This window comes from Vidua chalybeata, chromosome 1 (genome assembly GCF_026979565.1).
Source record: "Vidua chalybeata isolate OUT-0048 chromosome 1, bVidCha1 merged haplotype, whole genome shotgun sequence".
In the NCBI taxonomy this organism is placed as follows: domain Eukaryota; kingdom Metazoa; phylum Chordata; class Aves; order Passeriformes; family Viduidae; genus Vidua; species Vidua chalybeata.
Window position 1 is genome coordinate 7,388,177 of NC_071530.1, and position 19,164 is coordinate 7,407,340.

Consider the following 19,164-nt stretch of genomic DNA (forward strand, 5'->3'; position numbering starts at 1 on the left):
GCCCGGAGCGCGGAGCGGCGGCCGCGGTTCCCGGGCTGCGGGAGCGGGGCCCGGCGGCTCCGAGCAAAGGCCGTGGCGGGGGCTCCCGGCGTGTCCCGGCCCCGGATCTGACCCCGACCCTGACCCCGACCCCGACCCCAGCCCAAGCTCAGCCCCCGATCCATCCCCGGCGCCGGCGTCGCCGTTGTTTATCCCCGGCAGGAGCCGCCGGGAGCAGCTTTGGGCGGATTTCCACTGAGTGGCGCTGAAGCACGTTTTAATGCAGCAAAAATGAATTAATACAAAAATAGTAAGAGACACGATTTACCGGATTATTTTTAAAAGCGACGACAATGACCACCTCCAAAAAATCCGCGACCCCCCCTCTTCTCCCTCCTCTCCCCGGCCGTAGGGGAAAGGAGGACGGGCGGAGGGACGGGGACCGGGCAGTGCCCGCTTGCCGGGCTGAGCCGTGCCCGCTGGGGCAGGGCAGGGCAGTGGGGAGGCTTCGCCCTCCCTCCTCTCTCCCCTTCCTCGGGGCCGAGCCATTCCGCGCACAGCGGCCTCCCAGAGCCCCTCCAGCTGCCGGTCCCGCCTCCCAGCCTCGCCTTCCCCCTCCCCACTTCTTTTTTCTCTCTCTCTGCTGGCGATCAGGTGTCTGTTGCCTTTTTTTTTTTTTTTTTTTTTTTTCCTTTTTTTGAGTTGTTTCCCCAGGAAAAAAAATTAGGCAGGAAAAAACCCCAGAAGGTACCGAAAGGAGATGATCGTAGAAGAGCCCTCCTTCCCAGGAAGAGCAACGTGCTTTGAATGAGGCTTCCCAGCCTCTTCCACTCTGTCTCACACACTCTGTCACTCTGCCTCTCGCTTGTGCACACTGTTGGTATGCGACCTCGGAGGCGACTGCTCCGCCACCTCTGCCTGGGGAGCCGCTGACAGCCGGCGATTGAGCCAGCCCCCCTTCCTTTTTTTTTTTTTTTTTTTTTTTTTCCCTGCTTTTGCAAACACACGCACACCCCCAAAGCACATTTAATGCTGATCCACTCAGACGCCATTATCAGGGGTACGTCTTCGTGGAGTGTTTTGGTTAATTTTTTTTTCTCTTCTATTTTTTTTTTCCTTCCCAACACTGGATGGTGCAGCATTCCCGGGGCCTGTGGTGTTACGGCTCGATTGCGTTTTATTATTTATTTATCTATCTTCTCTCTTCTTCCTCTCATCACTCCCCCGTTGAACCCCCCGGCTTCTCTCCGGGTGCTGGTGCAGAGGACCGGGGAGCAGGATCCCTCGCTCTCCTTCCCACTGATGTGGGACTGATCCTCACCCGCGTGTAGCATGCTGTAGCCAAAAAAGAAGAGAGGAGGGGAAGAAAAAAAGAAGCGGCTCTCTTGCCCTCCCTCTCCCTCGGTTCCCACGGATTGACTTCATGGCTTCACTGTACCAGCGGTTCAGCGGGAAGATCAACACCTCCCGCTCGTTCCCCGTTCCCCCCGAAGCGAGTCACCTCCTGGGCGCCCAGAGCAGCGAGGAGGACGGCGCTGCCGGCAAGACCCCGCGTCCATTGCAACAGGAAGGCAGCCGGCCCCGCTTCCAGTACCAGTCGCGAAGTGACTGCGAGGAGGAGGATGTAAGCGCCGGTGTCGTTCGCGTGGGGTTGGGTTGGGTTTTGGGTGCCCCCCCCTCCCCGCCCCCTGTCCTGCGGGATGGCTGTGTGCCCCTCTGAGCTGGCAGCGATTTCTTGCGGTTTGTCCGCTCTTCTTTCCAGGCGGGTCTTTGCGCTGCTCTTCTTGCCCTGAAGTGCCGGGAATAGTACGGGACGGAGCCCGCTGGGAGTCGAGCGGAGCCAGGACTCGCCCGCCCCCGCGCTGTCCCCGCAGCTCTCCCCGTTACCTTGAGCAAGAGCTCCTTGCGCGGCTCTCCGCTCCCGTGGAGCGGGGCTGGGGGCACGGGGTCAGCACCTTAGGAAACGCCAAGTGCCAGCTCCGTCTTGATGACCCCAAGCTACGCGACAAGGCTCCCCCCCCCCTTTTTTTTTATTTTTGTTCCGTATTTTACCCTTTAACACTCTCCCGGGGCAGAAGTCTTCACCTTGTCCCTCCCTCCTCGCTTTCCTGTCAACCTCCTCCTAACCTGACAGCAGGGAAACTTTTTAGCCCCTGAGCAGCCGTTTCTGGGTCTCTCTGTCCCCCCTCCTCGCTGGCCCTGGGTGAGCCCCTGAGGGGACGCCGGAAACTTCGGCCGCGCACCTCCCGCTCCTTTAAAGGGTGCATCAGCATATCGCCTTAGTAACGAGTGACTAATGCAGGCCGCTGGCTGCCTGCTGTGTCCGATGGAGTTAAACTAGTCTGGGTCGATTGCTCCTGGTTCTTTCGGGGTGGCGAGGAGGGGGACAGACTGAGAGAACAAGGGCCAGTGATAGATCAAAACATGTGGCTCCGCATGGCTGGCTGGTGTTAGGTTTGCAGAGGGATTTGAGTGCCTTCTGCCTCTGTGGAAGAACACACAAGGGGAAGCAAATGGCTGCAGCTGGGAATAATGTTTGTGTCTGTTAAAAATACTTCTTGCCCGAGTGGGACGCGTTAGCTTTGCAGCAGAGTTTAGCTTTGGCTCTGGGAGCCTTCCCAAGCAAGGCACAGCTTCAAGCTGCAACAGCAGGGCTGCTTCACTCGGAGGAGAGACTTGTGTATGCAGGGAAATGTCCTCGGATTATCATTTAAATCCCTGTCCATTCTCCCCTCCCTTCGTAAAGACTTTTGTGGACCACAGAGCAAGTGCACTTCTGTCAGCGATGGGGCCAATCGACCTAAACCTCTCCCCGAGGTGACTGAACGCTGACAGCCCCGGGGGACAGCAGTGACAGGGGCCCGATCTGACTCTTCCCTGTGACCTGCTCACCGGCAGCGATCTTGGCACTGCTGCCCCTTGGCCCTGGCCAAGTGCAGGAGGACACCGGGCCCTTCCCCGGGCGCTTGCACCCACTCGTGACTCTCTCCCGGTGTGGTTGGGGACACGGGGCCCTTCCCGGCCGTGTGCTGAGCTCTAGGTGTCGCTGCGAGCCAGCGGAGTGCCACCTCCAGGGCTGGGCTCAGGCACATTTTCCTCATTGTTTTAATTTCGCTTTCCTGGACTTGCAGACAGCAGATGTCTGGAGCCGCTTCTGTGGTCACCAGAAGCGCTGAGTTCGGAGGCAGAGGAAAGCCTGCAGTTTAGCATGTGCGAGTGATTTCTGCTGACAAGCTCCAAAATAATAATAATAATAATAATAATAATAATAATAATAATAATAATAATAATAATAATAATATCCTTTAAGGAAAGTTTTTCTCTCTTTTTTTTTTCTTTCTTTTCTTCTCCCCTTCCCTCCCTCCCCGATCCATTCCGAGGTGTGTGAGTGAAGAGTACTGCTGGGCCCTGTCGAGGGACACTGCTGTCTGTGCCTGCCTAGTGTCTTCTGCAACGAAGTGCAAAAAAGTGTGGCCAGAAGCAGGGGTTTGGGGTGACTCCTTAACGCACGTGGACACTTAGTATGAATTGTTTCTAAAGGGGGCAACCTGTCTGGGAAAGTTCTCTAGATTAGGTCGGCAGTTCACAGGGGCGCCCTTCCAGCAGAGTCTGGGAAACCTGAGCTGGTGGTCTCTGGCAGAGGGTCGTTCAGGTCGGGAGGATGAAGTCGTGACAAACCAGTGGAAATGGCCTTTAAATCGTGTGTTTCGGGGAGCGGGGTCCGGCCCGCGGGGCCAGGCGCCGGCAGGAGGGGGCGGTACGGCTGGAAGTGTCCGCGGTGCTGAACCGGAGCGGAGCGGGGCGGGGGAGCTGTCCGGGGTGCCGAACCCCTCTGTCCCGGGTCAGAGGAGCTGTCCGGGGTGCCGAACCCCTCTGTCCCGGGTCAGAGGAGCTGTCCGGGGTGCCGAACCCCTCTGTCCCGGGTCAGAGGAGCTGTCCGGGGTGCCGAACCCCTCTGTCCCGGGTCAGAGGAGCTGTCCGGGGTGCCGAACCCCTCTGTCCCGGTCAAAGGAGCTGTCCGGGGTGCCGAACCCCTCTGTCCCGGGTCAGAGGAGCTGTCCGGGGTGCCGAACCCCTCTGTCCCGGTCAAAGGAGCTGTCCGGGGTGCCGAACCCCTCTGTCCCGGGTCAGAGGAGCTGTCCGGGGTGCCGAACCCCTCTGTCCCGGGTCAGAGGAGCTGTCCGGGGTGCCGAACCCCTTTGTCCCGGGTCAGAGGAGCTGTCCGGGGTGCCGAACCCCTCCTGTCCCGGGCCAGAAGGAGCTGTCCGGGGTGCCGAACCCCTCTGTCCCGGGTCAGAGGAGCTGTCCGGGGTGCCGAACCCCTCTGTCCCGTGCCAGAGTGAACTGACAGTGACCTCTCGCCCTTGTCTGTGGCTAGAGCAGCAGAGACAGAGTGGCAGCAGTCAGGCTCGCTCAGGATGAGCAAATGCAGCCCTGGGCATGAGACCCTTGAGGAAAGGGGGAAAGTGAGGCAAAGAGCTGGCAAAGACCATGGGACAAGTACAAGGAGAGTGGTCTGTTTGTGCACGGTGCCAGGAGTACATGCAATTGCTCATCGTGGGGAAGGGCTTAAGGAGACAGCACTGGAAATTCTTTCCTAAGATTAGATTTCTATTTTCTGTTTTGCACAAGTGGGACATTCACATTGTCTTTCATCTTTTGACATGAATGTAGTAGGAAAACCCAGAACTGAAACATATAGAAACAAAGGGTTTTCTCGCTTCTCATACTTGGAAATATCAAAGCAAACCTAAGAATGAGACTGTTCTGTTCTTAACTTTAACATGTGATTAATAATAGGGAGAGAACTGAGTGTATTTTATGGGTTACTGATGATGACTTTTCCTATTGAAATATGTGCAGTGTATTTTTAAGCACCAGCACAGACTTCAATGCAGAACAAAACAGAGGAAAAGACAGGATGTTGCCTTTGAAGGTCACAGTATTGTAAGTAAGCATTCTGTCCACTCGAAGTACTACTGATGGAAAAATACTGCTTGAAATCTATAAAGAGTTAAAAGGAGGTAGTAACTCCCTATCAAAATTCAAATCAAAACCAGTAATGATTTTCTATGACAACTGTGACTTACAGACACCATTGAGACACACTTGAGAACATTGTTTTAGTAGTAGAAAAATACAGCAAAGTAGAGGTCACGGCATTCTTTAGAATTTTAAATAATTACATGAAAAATATATACAGGTCTATGAAAAATATGTACATAGTAGATCTAACTATGGAACAAAACCTGGATAAAATCTTGCAAATTTTTCATGTTAATTATTCATCTGATGAGACAATCATGTTATTTACAAGAGGAGTAATAAGGAAACTAGGTTCTGTATAAATGACCCCAGAAAAACACTTCCTAGTTGGTTCTGTGGCATTATTGATATTAAACTTATTGCAGCAGCTCTAAATCAAATTCAGATGACATATTTACCTTGTTATAAGATTAGCTTTTCACTACATTTATTTAGATGAGGAAACATCTCTGAGAACTCTTCATTCAGTTTAGTGTAGTGGTATAGCAGGTTGTGAACAATTTTGTTAGCATAATTCTCTTTTTTAGATTGATGAGGTTACCTTTTAAATGATAATTTTGATTGGTTTACCATTTAGACCGATGTGATAAATGTTTTGCATATTGTACAGTGGAAGGGATTTTCTCCTACACTTTGATTTGAGAACTGTTTTCCCATAAAATAGAGCTTCTTCATCTTTTCCAGGCTTCTTTCTTGGCATCACAGTGATTAATGAGTTTAATTTTTGCAGGCAACTGCCAGGAGGTGCTGAGTAAGATGTATCATGCTGATTGTGTGTAATGCCGCTCCTTTTAATTACTGGGATGATAACAATGCATTAATCAGGTGCATAAAAAATTCAACACTTTCCTGTATCGTGGAATATTGATCCATTTTATAAGTCACTCACAGAAGTACTTTTTAAAGTGAATTGATAAGTTATCTGTTCAAAATATTGAATCCTCTAGTGAAACGTAACATTTTTTTAATATGAAAAGCCACATGGTATAATCTTACAGGTTCATTACTTAGCCAAAACTCTTATTGGTTTTAATAGGAGACTTAAGCATATAAAAAAAAGCCACTCCCAAAGTACAAAAGCTTTCATTCCTCTGAATATTCTTTCAATAACTGAATTCTGAATATTTCTTTCTTTTCTGCACTAGCTTAAAACTACTTTTGGCCATACTTTATTAGTTCTGCAATTGATTATTCAGACTTATTTACCTTTTGAGAAGTTTTTCATTAAATATAAATACAGATAGTTTTGAGATGCCTCAGTAAAACTGTGTTTTGTGTTTGAATAAATTAAGGATTTAGTAATTCAAATATCCTTTGTGAGTCTGAGGAAGTGAAAATCAAAACCATCAATTAAAAAAAAAAAGTAATTTGGTACGTCAGACTTGCTGTTGCATGTAATTGAAAGTTTTAATTTTCAGTTCATTATTTCTCTAACAGGAACAGATATTGCCTCCTAGAAATGTGTGTCAGGGACAGAACCCTCAGAAATATTGAGGCCTGAGCTTCAGGCAACAGGCATTTCAAAATTGGGGTGTTTTTCTCCTAAAGAGATGAAAGGATTGATTGTATAGAGGAGTCTGTGGGACTGCAGAAACCCTGACTTTGTTGTAAGCTGTAAAAACATGAATTGTAACCAGAAGTCTATCTATAGATCTGTACTGCTGTGTGTATGGGCAAAACCAAGTGTTTAAGTCTGTAAGAATCTCCTGTTCTTAAGTCTGTAAGCTTCTCCTAGAATCTTCTTGGTGAGTTCTTGGATGCTGAACTCAGTTATCCTCCAGCCACTGAGATGCAGAGAATGGGAATGGTTATTTCTATGGAAATAGTTAGGCCTCACTGACATTCTGTAAGCTCACCTTTTGAAATGAATAAAAATTGCAGCTTACTTCCTTCAAAATGTGTAGTTACAAACCTTATTAAAATAATGGGTTATATTTGCACAGAAGCTCATCATATATTTTGTGATTACTGAATACTGGACACTGATCTGCAAGTGATACACTTTTTACACTTCACTTTGATGGCTATATCTATAGTTAAACAAACTTATGATATTTGCTGCCAGTTTAAAATCCGCCTCTGTTTCTGCAGTCTTCACTAGCCATGGTGATGATGCACACACTAAAAAAATCTACCAGAGAAAATGTATTTTTAAGTATTCAGAAATAACTGTGTGGAGAGGCTGAATCATCTCTCTAATAGTAGTGCACTGTGCCATAGGCTGGGGTGCTTCCCATGGAGTACTCAGCTCATGTTATTTCTCTTTCTGAGCTGGGAGCTCAAGTGCAGAAAGCAGAGACTGAGCCCAGGGTTGGAGCAGCTCAAGTTGGTTTCCAAGAGGTTTTAAAAACATAGGAGGTGGGAAAAGAAAAAAAATAAAAATCTGTGACTATGTGCTGTTCTCCACCCGTTTGTGTATTTTTGTTTCAGGAAAGGCCAGACTGAAGGCAGTCCTTAGGGTGTGTATCACAGCTTGGAAAATGCTCTTTGGGAGTCAGCAGATTTTGTCCCTTGAAATAAAAAGCTTTACATTAGTTTGAGCTAATATATTTATGCTTGTGCTGGTACAGCAAAATCTCCCATTGTAGTTCGTTAACCGCAGGTTGATTTTTCGGGGATTTTTGCCCGATGTGCAGGACGATTCCTAGCACGTGAGGTGCGAGCATTTTCATCCCGTGACCAAGGGGTGGCAGCGTGTGGTGATCACACCGTTCCTGTGGAGCCCTTGGCTTTTCCTTGCTTTTACAGGGAAGCATCAACCACCCACTTGTTTACACACTCACACCTACACGTGGGGGTTCTTCAACTCCATCCAGCTTTCTCTAGGTCTGATGGAACTGGAGGCAGTTTTGTAATTCTCTTTTTCACCTTCTGGTGGAAATATTTGTTTTCAAAGCTTATAAGAAATGGTTCAACAATACTTTTAAGTACATGGAGGAAGGAAGAAACAAACCTTCCTTCTAAGGAAATGTTTTCTCTTTTCTCCCAAAGGAAAGAAAAAAAAAAAGCGCCAATGTTTTCCCAAAAGCCTTTTCGCTCATTTATTTTTACTCATTGGTTATGATACAGTGCGTCTTTTCAAAAGTACACGCAGAAAATTTAGGTTTGTCATTTCAAGGTGTTTCAAAAGATTTGTGGTCAAACGCAAAAATACATACTGAAATATATTTCCTAGTTAGATGCACAAATACTTATTTTGGATTATCTTTTTTTACTTTGAAAATATTGTGTATTCATTGAATTGTGGGTGTTTGGTACTGGTAAGATTCAGTGTGGGTGAGTTAACTGAGTTAAAGCAAATTTTGAGTGTGTGCATTCATCTATAGGAATAGATCACAGTGCCATAATCTTTACTGCCAGTATATAACTGTAAAAGAGAGTGGGAATGAGCATTGGGCTCATGGATGTTTTGCAGCACAGAGCAGTGCAGGAGGGAGCAGAGGGAGAGTGTGGTGGGACAATCCAGGAAAGTGTTCTGAAGGGGGAATGGGCAGTGGTTGCTCTGTAGTGGAAAGAGAAATTCTTCACAACATCAGTGTTTGGGAACAAAAATTTTCCACATGGAACCAGAGCTTTAATTACATCTTAATTTTAAGCACTTTAATTTAGAGATATTTCATAGTTTATTTTGTTAAAATAGCACTTGAAAGTCTTCCCAAAGATTACAGCAAATATTAATGCAATTTTTAAGCCTCAGGGAACTTGCAATATGGACTCAGGGGGAGAGGTAGAGAGGGGTCTGGACCTCGTTCATTCTGCAAACATTTAAATTTACACAGACATACTGAAGTGTGTGAGGTAATTTGAAAAGGGCAGTTTTGTGACTCTGCTGAGGAAAACTGAATATGGTTGTTAATTGTTTACCACTAACAAGGTGTAAATTATTTTACTCTAAACAAGGTGTTTGTTAGTAGAGCTCAGCTATTACTTAGATTCTTCCAGGAGTTGCAGTGTCTGTGCCTTTTAAAACTGCAATTATTATTATTATTATTATTATTATTATTATGCTCACTTTGCAGATGGAAAATTGGAGGCTGAGGAGTCACATGGACAGTTCATCTCAGCTCTACAGCAGTGATGGTCTGCTGTGGCTCAGCCGTGTGAGCTATTGCAGTTTCTGGTTCTGGGCCCCAGGGGCTTTAAGGCTAAAAATTGTTCCAGTTATCACCATGGATATTCTTACAGGTGTAAAACTAATTGTGAAGTCTGGCACATTTAAAGTCTTTGCTGTATCTAGCACCCATTTCTGACAGTTTTTTTCTAGCTCTTCAAGGCTTTGGAGTTTGCTTTGAGCAAAAGGAGATTTAAAGCATCCAAAAGGAAGGACAGGAGTATCTTAATGCTTTCATTATAATATTTCAGGGAGGGGGTGGTTTGGGGCTTTTTATATTTCTTTTCTGTATTTGTCAATAGCATCTGCTCCAGCATTTCAAGCAGATTTCAGTCTAGGCAGAACTCAAAAGCAAATGCAAATTTCTCCCCAGGCTTTCTCTTTTGGATATACAGAGCTACATGAAATGGAAATGCAGCAGTGGGAAATGCTCGGTAACCTCAGCTCCAGTTATACCACAGTCATTGATTTTAAAGTGTTTATGACAAAAGCATGTTTGTGCTCCTTATTTTCCATTAAAATAAGCTCAAACTCCCTATAAAAGAATGTAGCTGTGGTATTTTGGTCAGAGGAGAGATGAAACCCATGCAGACTGAGAAATTACAGATGTTGCTGCAGTCTCTAAGCCCTAGATCTGAAGCCACTTGGTGAGCAGATCCTGCAGGAGGTTTACACAGGGTCCCTGTGCCTGCTGCTTTCCTCCTGTTCTGGCAGGGGCAGAGGGAGAAGTCCAGCAGCAGGAGGCTTGGTAGTGCCTGTTGTCCCTTCTCAAGGGTATGAGCAGTGGTCTGCAGAGCCCAATCTCTACAGTTTGAGTCTGTGAACAAGAATTCAAGTGTCCTACAGTGCCTCTGGCTAAGGGGAATTAAAAAATGCTTTTATTTATAAGGCCAGCCTTTGGCAAAAGAAAAAGTATGACCTGCTAACAGTAGCAAAACAGACACTTGTGTTTGTACCAGGGTCACAGAAAAGGAATCTTGTGGCAGCAGCTGCTGGCTGGTAGGGTGGTGTTGGAGGTGGCTCTGGAGTGGAGGCCTCTTCCAGTTTTCTCCCAAGACTTCTGAATTCCTTATAAGCAATAGGGGCTCATCCATCCCTTCCTCTCTCCCATCCCTCAGCTCTGCCTCAAGGGAGAAGAGTTCTGTGGGTTTTTTTGCACTGCTGGGAAGCCATGAGTCAGTTCTTCCTCCCTATCTAACAGGGGGCTGCTGGCAACCTTATCTCTCTGCCCTGGCACCTAAGGATGGATATCCCAGCAAAACCCAGATGGCTCCACTTCAGCCACTTCCCAGGGCCATTCCCTCAGGCATTGCAAAGTTCAACTCCTGCCTGTGTCCCTGCCCTCCTCTCAGGACAGGCAAGCTGGGTTATCTTGTTTTTCAGGGGAAAGCACAAGCAGACTTGAGCAGAGAGCAAAGGGGATATTTGGATCTGCTCTAAATAGAGTTTGACCTCTTGCATAAGAGGCTGATTGTCCCAAGATAAGTTTATTGCATACACAGCTCTGAGATTTGCACAGATTGCTTGTGGGATTATGTTTCATGTGACTGTAGAATCCTATCTTTGTTTGTAATTTATTGCTTAATCTTTCCTCATGTTTCTGTATAACCTGTATTAAATATGATTTGGTTTTGATTTTGGTTTTCTATTTCTATTTCATCTAGGTGCTAGAAAAGAAAAGCAATATTTAAAAGACTGAACTTCTATTACTTTGTTCTCAGGGAAGCTGTAGAAATCAACAACCATGTTGCCATAGACACATAAATGCTTTATAGTGAACCAAATATTTTCACTTCTACTACTTTTACTGCTAGGCATATTGAATCTGAGTACTTTATTGATACAGTTCCTCTGCCTTCTCTATATTAACTTATTTTTCATTTTTTTCTTTTATTTTTCTTTTTTATTATTTTTTTGGTGTAATGCCAGATACAGGAGGAGACACATGGAGAAAACACCAAAGGTATTATAATGCTTCACAATGGTGTCTCTGATAAAGTGGGTGCTGTTGAAGCAGCTTCTTTGTTCCATTATGAACTGCAGCACAAACACTTGTCAGAACACATACAGTGAGTCATTGCAAACAAGAATAATTAATTAACACTGGTTAAGCCAAGGTTTAGGATCACAGTAACCCCATCTATTGTACTTGCCTTGTTTATACTCTGTGTTTGAGGAAGGTGAGATTGAAACAGGCTTCTTCAAGGAGTGGGCAATTCTCACTGGCTTCTGGGCACATTTGGATACCTTCTGTTGGAGGGGACATGGATCAGTGGTGGAGCACTGGAGTAACTTAGGGAAGTCTTGCAGTTCCTGGGTCTGCCACTGACCTGCTGCATGACCATCAGCCAGTTATTCACCTTTGTGAGGCAGGACCTGCATCTCTTGGGCACCATGAAGGAATCAAGGCCGTGACTTCGTTCATGGCTTCCTTGTGAAGGGTGTAGAATTAAATAATTTTTGCTTTGGGCCTAAAGCTTCAGGCTAAAAAGAACCCATGGACAGAAACATGAGATTATTAATAATTAGTAGTGCTGTCATTAATTCTGACAGTGGCAACATTTGTAGGAGCATTGCTAATAACCAAAACAGGCCCTGATTGTGCTTGTTTATGGTGGGCTAAAGGTCTCTCTCATTACAATGTTTCACAGTAACTGCCAGGAACTGATAATCACTATAATGCACATTTTTTTCTTTTAGCTAAGAAAAGCTAATAAGCATCTGTAATTTTGAAAATGTCAGATTGAGCCAAAGTGCATGCAATTAGATAAGGATAATGTAGCAGATAATAAGAAGATACATGATAGTGGGTGAGCAGTTATCAGACTGTTGTGCTTTGGCTGCTAAAGTGCTTTGTGTTGTGGAAAAGGGAGCAGTGGTTGGTTGAGGGGAAAGATGCCAAGAGTTGTCACAAAGGGAAACGTGGGCTAATGTGGTCCTGGGGAAGCATGAACATGGATGTCAGGCTTTTGATAGAAGGAAGGGGTGTCTGGGTTAGAAGTCATGTACCTGGGAGGTGGGAAAGGCCACTGAGGAAAAAAAGGGAGGCAAATATGGAAAGGAAGATGGGCAGAATGGAGTAATTTGTGGTTGCTATCCCTAAGGTTTCTTTTTTTCTTTTTTCAAAGACTTTCTGCCTTCTGTGTGTGTGAGGTGTCTGGGCTGTTCTGGCAGCTTTAGTGTGCTAAGACCTTTCTGAGATTTCCTTTGCTGAAAAGGAGACACAGCTATGATACACTCATTAGGAGCCTGGGTGTGAATTTTCATTCAATGTCCTCAGTTTAATTTGCCTCTGGGGGAAAGATTGAGGTAGATTCTGGGAGCAAGATTAAAAACAAGAGGATGAGAAACAGACAAAGGACAAGGAAAAAGAAAAAAGAAAGAGGAAAGCCATGAGGCACAGAACTGGAAGCCAGCTCTGATAATACTGGAAGATAAGGAATTTTTTTTTTTTTTTTTTTTTTTTTTTTTTTTTTTTTTTTTTTTTTTTTTTTTTTGCGCTATAGGGCAAAATATTTTTTGTGGCTGACACAGAATATTCCATATTTGCCTTTTCCTTCTACTCAGCCTAATCTAGCAGCTCATTCTTGACAGGAAGGCAGGCTCTTTGTAATCTGGAAGACTGGACATTTTTGTCTGATGATTTTTCCTGAAATGTCTCTTCTACTCTTATTCCACCTCTCATGAAGTGTTCTGGTGCCTCCACAGGGAAGAGATTAGAGGCCATTTTGGCTATATTTTGGTTCTATGATAACTTTTTCTATTTTTTTCTTTTTAGAATTCACCAAATACTGATATCTTTATAAAATACCTGACAGAAAAGCTGTATAGTTCTCTCCTCCTCTATAATGTCTCTAAGAAGGTATTCTATGAATGCTTAACTTGTGACTAGCTGTGTAATGTTACGCCTGCAATCTTAGGAAAAAAGTATCCTTATGATATGTTTGAAATGTGAATAACAAATTCAAGGTGTATTTTGTCACTTAGAAAACACTTTACATTTCAGTTTACACCAGAATAAATTCTCTTTTTTTTGGTGTACTTTCAGCCTAGATTAACTGTGTTTGCATTACAGGGTTGCATAGAAGCATGTGTTTGATGTTTGGAGAGGTCTCTAGGAGAACCATAGAAATCACAGAATTGTTTGGGTTGGAAGGGATCTTAAAAATCATGTTTCCCTTGGGCAGGAGCACCTTCACTGTCTGTGACCATTTAAATTCGGGGGGGGGATTGAAATTCTCTTCCCATGAATGTTCAGAGAAGGTAACAGCACATTCATAGGATGTAAATTCAGAGAACATATGAACATGGCCCAAATGGTTATTCCTGTTATTGTTTTGTTCTATTCTTACAATTCAGTCATTAGCAAGTTATTTGTTCCTCAGTAAGTTGTTCTCCCCCAGGTGATGGGCAAACTTGATCTTAGAGGAGAGGCAAAAGAGAGGAAATCCTCTTTCTTGTCCATGTTGGGTCACGAGGGAACATTTCCTTTCTCCCAGAGGTGCTCATAACAGCTGCACAGCTCTGTGGTGGCTCTCTTCTTTTTGGATGAGCTACAGAGAGGTGCCTCATGGCACTGGGCAGAGAAGGTGAAGGTCAAGAGCAAGGTTAAAACCAGTTTAATCACACTCAGTAAATCTGCATGTGAAATCCCTCAAATTATAACCATGTTCCTTCACTGTCCCTCCCTGCGTGTGCTAAGCTGGAGCTCTCCTGGAAATGGGCTTTTGGCAGATAGCACATGGCCCTTGGGCTGGAAGGATGCCTGAGAATGCCACAGTCAGCTTTGTAACTGTGCAGCTCTGTGCAAAATGTAGGGAGCAGCAGTGTGAATCGGAGGATTGAATTTGCTCTAAAAGTTCCACACAAGGCCCCTCTTTTGCTGAAGACAGATTGTGCCAGTCCAACCTGAAAAACTGTAATTTAATTTGAAAGCACAGTTCTGCTTTCCTTTCAGCTGATCTCGATTGGTGACAAGCCATAAAATTTCTCTGTGGTCCGCTGAAGTTTAATAGATGAGAATTTCCTAACTTCATAAAATGATTAAAAGCACTCCAAAGGCTTTGCAAGGCTTCTGTGAGACAACTCAATCAGCAGGCTCCAGGGTCCTTTGTGAAAGGTTTGGTGAGCATTGCTTGAAAGGCAGATTGCTGAGATAGGTCATAATTGAGGGAAAGACTAATAAACTGCAAGACTTAAATAAAAAAAATGATAAAGGATATGTGTAACAGAGGTTTTTCCTATTTGCCACAATGCTGTGAAGATTAATTTTACAAGGATCAATGTGTCTAGCAGGGATAAGTGATAACTGTGGGGCTCATTTTGGCAGCAGCCCACTCCTGGGTTGTTCTTTAACCCAGCACCTTGGACAGCACTGAAAAGCAGAGAGGAGCAGTTTGGTTTGTGTGTACAGCCTGTGTCTCATCTAGAAAACTCATCTTCCTCCAGCATGTTGGATCATAAACCAAAAGCTGAATCCACTTTCATCAAGTGTTTGTAAGTAATGAACCATTTCAGGACTGCTCTGATCTGCCCAGGGCATTTCTACAAACAGAAGAAGAATGATTTATGGTTGATTGTGAAATACATGTTGGGCATTAGGGACTGCCTTCCCTCTCTCCCTCTCCCTCCTTTCACATGAGCTGGCTGTGACTTTCCAAACAAAGAAAATGTGACTGTTTTATTTCTCTATTCCATTTGTTTTCGTGAATGTGAAGCAGAGTCTAGTTAAGGGGTAAATGGGCAACCAGATATTTGGAAACTGAGCCTCTTAACCTCAGTTTAGATACCCCAAATTTCTAAGATTGGGTGAAGAAATCTAGTGTCAGCTTTTAATCAAATGGGTTATTTGAGAGTTTGTCTGCTGACATTGCTGAACTTTCTGATGAAAACTTAGAAAATGTCTCATAGTTAGTGCTACTTCTCTTTTCTTCCTCTGGAGCTCAGAGAATTCCAGCAAGGTACAGCACCAAAATATGTTCTTTATACCACAGTGACATAATCTTCAGAGTTTCCAAACATAAATTTGTGTGTTGACTAAAAGGTGAAGAGGCTTTTTATACTTAATAGGTCTTATCAAAGCAGGAGGTTAGAATTTTCCTGACTTGGGCTCTCCTTTCTGCTGATAATGATGGAAATGGAGAATCCGTCCATCTTCAGGATATCTATCTGAAAGTTTCATTGTCAGACTGAGGCATTTTCAGCATTTTTCTTGGTCAGCTTCAACAATCACTCATTCTCATTTATTCAGGTCAATGGGCCCTTCTCTGGAGACAGTAAAGTTTTTTAAAATGAAGGATATTGTTGGAATAAAAATTGATGGCTCTGATCTGGTCATAAATAGTTTTAGGCAGGAAATAACAAGATTTTCATGATCTTGAGCATTGAAGTATTGAAAGAGTCTTCTAGAAAGACTGGGCAAAGGTAAAAGTTATATCTAGCTTTAAGCTAGATCTCAGAAATCCTACTTTTATGGGATTGTATACCTCCCCTAAGAAGCAGAGAAAACATAAGGGCCACTTTTTCAACTAAATCTATTGAAATTTTGCATGAGCCAGTGAAGAGGTCTCTGCCTCCAGCTAGGTAACAGGAACTCAGTTTTGATTATACAGGCTAAACATCTTTTCACAGAATCTCCAGATGAGGTAAAGGTTATCAGACTCTGTGTGTGTTTAAAAAAAATAATCACTGTCAAATGGGTTATACAGTGCTGAATCTGTCCTTTGAATGTATTTTTAAGATAGTTCAGTCAGGTTTATTTGAGATTCCCTTGATTGCTGCATTTCAAACAACTTGTGTCAGATGTCTATGATATTTCTCTAAACATTTCCAGCTACCTCCCCTGTAGGCCAAACACTTTTTCATTTCCAGAGGGAAGATGTCAAGAGGTCCGTCACTAGGAGGGCAGCAGCATCTTTAGACATTTATGCTGCAAATATTCTGTGGGAGAAAATCTAATTCAGTGCAGTTCTTTTTCTCTTACTGTTGTAGAATTGTAGGTTCTTTTTTTTTTTTTGGTTGGCTTTAGCATTTCTACACAGTGTCCCAGAGTCCTTCATAAACAGTAGCTTTGCCTATCTCCATAACAAAGACAGTTTGCAAAGAAAAGCCTATGGATGAGAAACTCAGAAGAATATCAGACAGTTTGTTTTCTGTTATAGGACCACTATAGTGTATGAACATTATCTTCAGACTACCTGAGCTGTAGATTTTAGGAGAATTTAGTAGCTCAATACATTCAAATGATCGCAAACACTGACTGGGTATTCTCCTTTTTTAATACAAATCACCTCCAGGCCATAGGAGCAGTGCTGCTCATGTGACAGAAATGCCCAGCTGCAAACACACAAGTTCATAAAGTCCCTCTGTGAGTCACAAACAGGCAGAGCAAGAGTTCACTTCATGTAGGAGCACACCTGGTGCTCTCCAATGGCTCATTGCACTCTATGGGTTCACAGTGGGTTTAACATGCGTTGGAATGTTTGAGTAATGAAACACAACTTGTTTTAGAGGCCCCACCTGGAGGAGCAAAACTGCCCATTACTGTGTGGCATTTGTCTGGTGAGAAGTCTGGAATTGGTTCTCAGCCTTGTTCCAAGCCCCATTTCCCAGGCTGAACTCTTGGCTGGTGCTGCAGACCCAGGAGGGGAATCCCCTCTCCTGTCCTTTCTGAGCACAGCAAACACAGAAGAGTTGGAAAGAAAACTGAGGAAAAGTGATCATGGCTGGGTGTGGTGGTGGTGGTAAAAGTGCTAGGATAAAGGGCTGTGCTCCTCAGCAGATGGTGAGTGTAAAAATTACCCAAGAAGGGGTACCACAGGCAATGCTAGGCAATTCCTGTTAGCTTCTTCCCCTCAGTATCCCTAGTGCTGATTTTTCAAGCTCACAGTGGGCTCTAAATGTTGCCAGTGTAGGAATGGCTCATGAGCAGCTGTGTCCTTTGCTGTGTGTGGCCCTGAGCACTTGGGAGAACTTGACCCATGGCACAGAGTGGTTTAATGCAGCCACTTCTCCAAATCAAGTGATGACACGCATACGTGGGAAGAGGTTTGATGTAGCAGCACTGCTCTGAGGCAGCAAATTATTCCAGCACTGGGAGAGGAGAAGGGCATTCTCCTTTTCTGAGCAGTGCAGGAGGGGAACAGCAGAAGTGGTGCTTTCTGGAATGGGTGCTGAGGGAAGCAGTGACAGTGGTGCTCTGTCAGTGTGGGTAGAGGCAGAGGATGCAGGTGACAACTTTGCACAAGAGCACAGGAGTGGACTGTGTGCTCAGGACAGCAGTGATGTTGATGGGGTGGAAATTGCCAAAGTAACCTCCAGGTCTCTCATCCCAGCAGCAGAGAGAAGGCAAGCTGCACTTGAGCAGTAAGTCAGCCAAACCCATGGCTGTGGCACATTACTGGGAGTTAGAAAGCTGGCTTCTCTTCCTCTGTGGCATTTATTTTTTCAGGAACATTTAAATCCCTAGGTTCTATTGGGCAGATTTTCCAGAAGATTTTGGTTATGCAATAAAAGCCATCTGATATTGTTTCTACACTGCTGTTAAGATGAAGTGTTCTTGTTATATCCTATAATCTTACTTGAGCTTTCTGTTCTTGATGGTTTTTCTAAGCCCTGGGCTAAAAGGCATTGTGTTAGAAATTATTCACCCAACAAAATGTCCAAAATGTGAGGCACTAAATATTTTTTTTTTCCCTACTTCTCAAGACAGCAAAGATCAAGCAGTAGAGCTCATACTGCTTCAAAGTGCTAATATGTGTTGAAGACTCAGGATTTTTAAGGTTATTTGAGCTGGAATTTCACATGTCACCAAAACCAGAGTCGATCTAAATCAGTGCCTCCCCAGGGCAGTGTGTGCCCAAGGGATGAGGGTCCCTTGTGCTAAAGCTGTGCAGGGTACGCAGACCTGAGGGTACCAAAAGCACTTTGTTGCACTGATGCAGTGCAAGCTTTCAGTTGCTGATCATTCTCATTAGTCAGAACTAATTTATCTACTGATTACTCACCCTGCTGTAAGCTTTCATTTTGCTGATAGAGGTTTTTCAGGGCTCCTTTAGATGCCTCTGCATGGTATTACAATATACATCAGAGGAATCATCACTCAAAAAATATCAACAGTGCTGGGCTAGTTGTTGCTAGAGAATTTCTTCATTCATTTTTTCTTGTGTTCATTACTCTAATTTCCTTGAGCATTTTGTGCATCTTTAACTAAATGATTGCATGTCACTGTGGTTGTGCTTGGTTTTTTTTGCACAGGACCCCTCGTCCTGTGCTCACAGTCCTTTAATGAAAAGCTCTTCAATGTTTGATTTTCTGCCCATTGTTTAATATATGGCCTTGGGCCTTAGTCTGTACTCTTTTCAGACACTGTTTAATTTTCTCTTGCACTCTTTTCTAGCATTTACTGCCACAATTTTTGAATGCTTTTCAAAACCTAATAAATTTATTTTCATGGGACAGCTGCTGAACATGAGGAGGGGTTTATTCCTCGGAGCTAAGGAACAATTCCTAATGTATCCTAAGTACTGAGAGGTAAAGACTATTTTTGTGAGAGTCTAAAACACAGATCTGTGACCTCAGTGGCAGTGCTGACCCTCAGCATTTCCCAAATAGTATCAAAGTCCCAGAGGTGAACATTTGTGAAGTAAGTAACACTGCAGTGCTCGCTTAGCAAAATTCAGCTTCAATGTTTTGCCCAGCATCACAGAATCTGGCTGTATGAGAAACAGGGAAATCATCTGTGTCTTCAGCACGTCCTGCTTAGTCATGAAATTCTCCCTCCTCCATCTTTCCAGCTCAGCACTTCATTTACTGCATGCTGCTGCTTTCCAGTCGTGCATGTCACCATGGGCCCCACTGACTCCCTCAGGAGGGCTTTGCATCAGAAACCCCTGAGTGCTTGAGGATGAGGCTAAATTAAGGTTGCATTGCACTGTATGAGTCCCAAAAATGTGCTGTGCTTAGAGTTAAAGCAAGACTTGCAGGGAGAAGTAATATCTTTTATTAGGATAACTGGTCTTGTGGGTAGA

The 19,164-nt window shown here is 44.4% G+C and overlaps 1 protein-coding gene across 1 annotated transcript in view; it reads left to right on the forward strand.

Moving 5' to 3' along the window:
- The first annotated feature begins 1,326 nt into the window (after positions 1-1,326).
- The window catches only part of DPP6 (dipeptidyl peptidase like 6), a 395,509-nt gene continuing 377,671 nt past the window's right edge, over positions 1,327-19,164 (forward strand). The window contains exon 1 of the mRNA XM_053944562.1: positions 1,327-1,603. Within this exon, the coding sequence (XP_053800537.1) occupies positions 1,403-1,603 (201 nt within the window). The 5' untranslated portion in view covers positions 1,327-1,402. The remainder of the gene's footprint in view (positions 1,604-19,164) is intronic.